General features: G+C 32.3%; 2 protein-coding genes across 4 annotated transcripts in view; one reads left to right on the top strand and one right to left on the bottom strand.

Moving 5' to 3' along the window:
- Positions 1-179, bottom strand: part of LOC108724694 (acyl-CoA-binding domain-containing protein 5-B) — a 5206-nt gene extending 5027 nt beyond the window's left edge. The window contains exon 1 of one of the 2 annotated variants that reach the window (XM_018451235.1): positions 101-179. The gene's annotated coding sequence lies outside the window, so the exon portion shown is untranslated. Of the gene's footprint in view, positions 1-29 lie in introns of both variants that reach the window. The other variant, XM_018451234.1, reaches the window with a different exon arrangement.
- Positions 180-2005: 1826 nt separating this feature from the next.
- On the top strand, positions 2006-5176 carry LOC108724693 (uncharacterized). Of its 2 annotated transcripts, none has more exons than XM_018451232.1 (8): positions 2006-2228; positions 2467-2671; positions 2757-3004; positions 3824-3981; positions 4052-4242; positions 4365-4638; positions 4760-5028; positions 5101-5157. In XM_018451232.1, the coding sequence occupies exons 3-7, from the start codon at positions 2778-2780 to the stop codon at positions 5008-5010; spliced, it is 1101 nt and encodes a 366-aa protein (XP_018306734.1). In that variant the 5' UTR covers positions 2006-2228; positions 2467-2671; positions 2757-2777; the 3' UTR covers positions 5011-5028; positions 5101-5157. The 2 variants fall into 2 exon arrangements, with proteins under 2 accessions (XP_018306734.1, XP_018306735.1); XM_018451233.1 differs by lacking the exon at positions 5101-5157 and adding an exon at positions 5158-5176 and having other exon boundaries at positions 2009-2228.
- The last annotated feature ends 1829 nt before the right edge of the window (positions 5177-7005 follow it).

Here is a 7005-nt window from a genome sequence, read left to right as displayed (position 1 = left end):
CTCCCTCGGCTACGTCGGTTGTGATATACCTTCTGGCAATAAAAAGGAACGGGAGGAGAAACACTCCGGGACCGATCGACGCAGCACGAGCGTGGCGTACCTGGCCGACGACTGGCGACTACTAACTGTCACGGTGACTCGTCCTCCGTCGAGAAGCGGATTGGCCTGGCCACAATGCAAACCGCGAGCGACTGCTGAGCAGACTGCCGTTGTTGACGTCTGTCGGGATGTTGATCATCCGGGCGGGTCACGCGATGGCTGCGATGACGATGACTGGCTGTACTGACGATGACTGACAGATTGTTGCTGTGGATTACCGTACCGTTTGACGATTGGCGGTCGTCCGGGGTAACATTCGCGGGCATGCGCGAGCCTGAGTTGTCCAGGAAACAATCTCTAGTATAACTGTAAATTATTATTATTACAAATTAATTTCAACAATTCTCTCAATTAATTTCTTGATATTGATCTCTGTTGAACTCTGAGTTCTTACCTTATCACAAGCAGGCAACACAAATTTTCCTTTTAATCCTTTACATTAATCTGCTGTTTAGAAAGTAGAGGGGAGAGACTTTTTAAAATCCTACAGCTACTTCCTTGATTTGCTATAATTCATCATACATATGTTTTCCTTGTCTTAAAGTCTTAGGGCCGGTTGTTCCACCTTTTGATAAATTTTAAAACCTGTTAAGTAAATCTGGCAATTCGCGCATGTGATTGGTAATCTTGCTACTTACCCAACAGATCAAATTTACCAAAAGGTGGAACAACCGGGCCTTAAAGTATGATAATATTTCAGCACTAGTAGAACAGCTTTTTGTCCTCAAGGTTAATTGATGAAAGACATCTATAAATAAAATTACGTAATTCTATTGTCACAGCTTTGTCAAAATAGTAACATCTTCCCATTTAACTGTGATATTCTATTTTAGCTTACTGAAAACAAATATTAATTAGTAAATTAGAAATAATCTTTAACAAATAAAATTAAATAATTAAATAATTAATTATTACAGCTTTTTCTCAGAGTAGACGTTAACATCTTTTCATCTAGATAGTATTCTTTTTTTGCTTATCACAGGTAAACATTGGATAAATTAGAGTTAAATAATCATTAATTGTTATAATTTTCTCAGAATAGACGTTAACATCCTTCAATTATTTATTGGCATTCTGTTTTAATTTATCACAAATAAACATTGTATAAATTAGCAGTAATCCTTAAAAATAAAATTAAATAATTATTGTCACATCAGCTTTCTCATAGTAGATATCTTTTCATTTTCAAACATGTTTAAAATTACCCATAAGACATATTTTGCGTCTAAAAGACAACTTAAAGTCAAAGAGACAAGTTAAAGATGTCTTATGTCACAATTTTATATTAACTTAATTTACCATTAACTTATTACCACTATATTAACTTCTTCTCATTTATCTAATATATTTTATCTTAACTTACCCTAATAATACAGACCTCCAGGAGATGTTCTTAAGATATCCAGAGGACATTTGTATGTCTTGTGATCATCCCCAGGATAAAGTGTGCTATTAGAGTATCGTCACTTAAACTAAAAATAATTCTTAACAAATAAAATTACACAATTATTATTCTTCTTGGATTGGCAGATTTCTAGCGTTTAATTAATCCGTATCTCAGTTTGTTACGAGTAGATATCGTGTAGATATTGGCGTACTATAATTAGGAATATAAAATTGAACAATTATCGCTTCTAGGCACCTGTCGAACTGTCAGATTCACGATGATACGCTACGCTGGTCGGAGAAAAAGCGTCTCGACTTTTCAAGAGTTCAACTGTCGCACGCAAATTCACTCGAGCGAGCGTGATTGCGAAGCGTAACGAGCTTCGATCGATTCGCAATCTACGGATGAAGAAATCTAACAAATACTCTGTACGGTGCAATTTATAATATCGATCCATTTGGAGGAGTTAAATGCTAACCAAATTCGCCGACTCCTCGGTATTTCTCTTCCTTCTCTGTTCAGGAATTAATCGGCGTCCAAACAACTCTGGATCGCGTGATCACGTGTCATATCTATCCGTAACAGACGAAATTGGAGAAATTTAAATGCGACGTCGCTGGCGGCAATTGCCAGGCGGCGCATCGATAATTCGTGAAAGACGCATTTGTTCCGACTGCACTTTCTACACTTTATCGCTGCGATGCATACTGCAAATATGATATTAAATAGAGAGAAAGGAAAGGTAAATAGAAAGAAACAAAAGGTAAAAAGATATTCAGTTGCAAAGAGAGCATAAAATCTAAAAATTTATTAACCTTCCCGTTAAATTTTACTATCTTTTCTTTTTTTTTTCTACAACGTCTAATCGTTATACATGTTGTTTTATTATGTGTGTTTTTTTTTAATTAAATCACATCGACGAGATATATTATTTTGTCGGTGGCTATATTTACATTTTTCTCTTTTTCTTTCCATACTAGAGAAAAAAAAGAAAAAAAACGAACGATGGCATGAAAAGAAAAAATGAACAGAACCACTGTAGAACTCATCGCAAGTGCAGAAAGCGCAAATGATAGTTGGTACAACATCGCGCAACAACAAGAAACGGACCCGTGGTTTGCCGATCGTATTGTGTACAACTTCAAAATCTAAAGGAGAAGCAAGTGGTCGAATTGTATCCTGCACGTCTGTATTTCTCAATAAAGTTTTTAAATCACGTTACTTTTCAGTCGCTAGAAATATATTGGCATGTGTCTTTTGTGTCAAACAGGCTTAGTTGTTAAGTCCAAGGATGACTTCGTTCGGTCGCGGTCGTGGATGGTCCAATCAGAACCATAACCAGGATAAAGATCAAGGGCTACGTAGACCAGGAGGAAGCGTGTCCAGCAGCAACAACAAGGTCCTGAAGGACATAATAGATAAGATAGTTTCGTACGACGAGTGTGAGAGCGTCCTGCCACAGGTGATCCAGGACATCGTAGACCTGTTGACCGTTGCAGTCAACGAGGACAGTCTGAGGTATTACGAGTTTCCCTTCGGGAAACAGAGGATGCTTTCCATGACACAAATTGGCACAAGTGTCGGTCTATCATTGACTGCTTTCCTCTTAGGAGACAGATGCTTTCTATTTATATTCATTTCTAACAAGATTAACTTGGTTCAACTTACTTTTTATTTTTTTCTAATTTTTACAACTAAAAAAAAGATGAATAGTTTAGAATAAGAAAGTTGAGCCGAAAATAAAGTTACTCTATATTGATGAAAATAAGAATTAGCGACATAAGCATCAACTATCTTGACATTCAGTGAATTATAAGGATAGAATGACCCTTGTTTACTTGTGTAATCAAACAGAAAACACCTGTAGTCGACACAAACATCATTGACATTCATTAGCTGTGTTTAATAGACAGTTTATTTTACAACTATTGGAAGTTTCAATCAGAAAAATAATCCTATCTCAGCAAAGGAAACTTCCAACAGTTACAAAATAAACATTTTGCTGAATGTGGATAAATAATAAAAATAGAATGACACTTGTCTCTTAAAAGGAAAACAGCCTTTATTATTTACTAAAATGTCAACAAAAAAAAATGATGTTTGTATCGACTCGTGTCACTAAATGAAAAGTGCCAGAGAAAAGATGAACCATGCAAGAAGTTCAGCTGAAGAGAACAGATCTCTTATGGTCGAACATTGGAGAGAAAAAGATGAAAGGCAGTAAAGGGAAGATGTAAACTTTTTGGGTCTGTTCTCTTTACAGTTGAACTTTTCTTTCTTTCTTCTCTTTGGTGATCATTCTAATGTAAATATATATAAATTAATCATAAATTTTAGATTTGTATGTGACTCTCTTTGGAAGCAAGCTATATACCACTCATTGACCATGAAAATAGCTGTGATATTCAGCGATAACATGGTTGCACGGTTAGAAGATAATAATAAAAACACTATACGAAGCCGCTTCTTACGTTTCCTTCAGGATAATTATATATGTAGGTATTTTTTATTTTTAATCTCTTGTTCTACATTCTATATTATGCTATATTGATATTGTCCTTCTAGCTAAGGAAAAAGATAGAGAAGAGGATAAAAGAACATTTGCCAATAAAGTTTTACTTCATTCAGAAGTTTACTATCACATGAAATTGAGCGATGGAAATAGATTAAAAATATTAGCTGAGCCGTTAATTCAATATTTAGAAGATCTACTGCAAGACAATCCTAAGGATAATATTTATTTCATCATGATACAGGTAAGATTTTGAATGTATCCGAAGTGACACGTACGAATAAAAAAAAGAATCACATAATGAAGATTTATTCATTTATAAAAGCGTGATGTTATGATTAATAAGAAATCTCGTTTCTTTTTTAGATACTTAGAGCTGGTAAAGATCTTTATGCAGCGTGTCCAGGTGGATTAGAGAGCTTAATAATGACAATCAGGCAATTGCTGGTAAAGGAAAACTTACATAGTCCCGAGAACTATGCGGCATTATTACTAATCATAGAGTTAAGCAATAACGACTATGAAATTAAGGACACGCGGTTGAAACATTTTTATTTCTCAAATATCAAGTCTCTCTCTTTTGAACCTCCATTTTTTCATGAAGAATTAAAGGTGATCTTAACGACAAAGACTGAAAATGGTAACACAATGACTTAAATTATTAATCGTTAAATAAAAATGTATTATATATATATATAAATATATTATATGAATAATACTACCGCTACTATCATAAATCGAACAATTTTTTGATGTTCTAGATAATCAATTGCGGGAAGTTGAGAATAATCAACGAACTGTAAAAGAAGAAGTGAAAAATGATATATCTGAGCATGGCAATTATTCAAAAAATTCTAGCGTTCCAAGAGCGATACGCGGCTCAGGTGCACTGGATAAATCAAAAAAAGGAACTAATATTAATGCAAAATCAAATTCATTGAGGACAACTCCACCGAGGGAAAGGAACAAGGGTTGGGGTCATGATGATAGGTTTCATGAACATTATGAATAAATATCTACCTTATACGAGGTAAATATTCATTATAATTTTAATATAGCTAAAATAACAAAATTGATTTTTATTTTGACTAAATGTTTACAGGCACTTGTATGCAATAATGACAGTTATAAAATTCTTTCTATATTGTAATTTCAACAGAAAATAAATATAGCTACAGAAAAGGTTTTATAGAATGATCATGGATGTATGTATACACGACATACATATATTATCGTGATTGCGATCAAAGCACAAGAAAAACATACTGGATCTTTTTCTTCTACCAAAAGATAAGAAAGTAGTCCTATTTTGTCTTATTTTAGCATCAAAAAGTTACGGAGTGTATGCTGTAACATGATATGCTGTTATTATGTGTTTTTATCTTATACTCAGGTAAAATTTCCGAAATGTGTTTTATGTGAGATCATTTTTATGAAAGCATCATTTGCAACATCACAAAATACAAATTTTAAAATAAGCAGTTTATTTATAGACAGTTTATTTACAGACATATCATTTAGATATTCAACAATCTTGTTTCATAATTTACCTAAAGTAGGATTATTGTATAGAATTAAATATTATTTTTTACTTCATATTTAATGATTTTGGTATTCTGAAATTTTACAAGCGTGTACATAATTTTAATTTTTTTTCACAGATTGTAAAAAAATGCAATATAATATTATGTACTACATATGCAAATAAAGCAAATTTATCCTATGATTCCATAATTCAAGTCAGGTCTCGACTTCCCTCAATAAGGATTTATATACAAACAAAAAGATAATAAAGCTTCATTTATAAAAGTGTGATGCTATGATTATTAAGAAATTTTGTTTTTAGATACCCAGATCTGATAAAGATTTTTATGCATGTCCAAGGGGCTTGATAATGATAATTATGCAACTGCTGATAAAGGAAAACTTATTTAAACAATCCTGAAAATTGACCAGCTTATTGTTAGTCATTGAGAATTGGCTAACTATGAAATTAATCGGAAATGAGTTACCAAGTCATTGTGCAACTATCCACTATTCAACCATTGTCCACTGTCCAATCCTAATCCTGGAGAATCAGAGTTTGCTTTACGCAGATTATAAAATTTGTATGTAGGATGAGAGATCGAATCCAAAGACCTGTCAATTATGATTCAGCCATTTTTATGTGCAGTCACGTAACGTCCCAAGTAAATAGCAATTCTATCATTATTCGAAATTTTTGCCTAAACTTATTCAGATTTTATGATTATTCTTTGTAATATTTTAGATTTGTCGTTTGCAGCTGCATTATATTATTATACCTATATATATTTTTTCATTTAATATAAAATAGGTGTATAATTGGACATGAAAGAAAAAAAAAATTAAAACTACAAAAGGTTCAATTATAAAAAATAAATCTCTAAATAATATTTTAAATTTATCACAGTCGCACTGTGTTATACTTTTTGCATTTAAAATGAGAAATAGATTATAATTGGATGAGAAAAGGACAGAAGATAAAAAGGTACAAAAAGTTCAGCTGCACACATAAACCTATATTCATAAATCTACATCATATATGTATATGAAAATCTATAACATATACATAACGTCCCTGGTAAAAATTTTTCTTAGAATTTTTTATACATGTAAATTCTGAAATAATATTCTAAAATTTCTCATTCTATAATCTTCAAAAAAATACCTCAAACTTTTTTTAGACTATAAGATTTTATCAAAATGGAATGAAAAACCTTTGAAATCTTGGATATTACATAGAATTCATATATGAAGAAAAGATTCTAGAAAAGTAGACTTTCTCAATACTTTTGAAAATTTGTATTAAAAAATCCGATAAATTTTTTAGAAATTTGCAAAATTCAAAAATTCTGAAATTAAAATAAAAATTCTGAGAAAAATTGTCACTAGGTGAAACTACCCTTGGAGGGTAGGTTTCAGTTTCGCGTTCTTATGCAATATTTTTTTTTAAATTAAAAATTAAAAAGAGGCCCCTGACAGAACG

The sequence above is a fragment of the Mycetomoellerius zeteki genome, unplaced genomic scaffold (genome assembly GCF_001594055.1).
Source record: "Mycetomoellerius zeteki isolate Tzet28-1 unplaced genomic scaffold, Tzet1.0 scaffold31, whole genome shotgun sequence".
Lineage (NCBI taxonomy): Eukaryota > Metazoa > Arthropoda > Insecta > Hymenoptera > Formicidae > Mycetomoellerius > Mycetomoellerius zeteki.
Note: the sequence above shows the minus strand (reverse complement) of the source record. Positions and strands in the feature narration are given on the sequence as shown.

Coding starts and splice junctions, on each gene's coding strand:
- LOC108724693 (XM_018451233.1), top strand. CDS start 2,778: ATGACTTCGTTCGGTCGCGGTCGTGGATGGTCCAATCAGAACCATAAC. Junction 4,243..4,364: donor TTTATTTCATCATGATACAG/GTAAGATTTTGA, acceptor TTTCTTTTTTAG/ATACTTAGAGCTGGTAAAGA. Junction 4,639..4,759: donor AACGACAAAGACTGAAAATG/GTAACACAATGA, acceptor TTGATGTTCTAG/ATAATCAATTGCGGGAAGTT.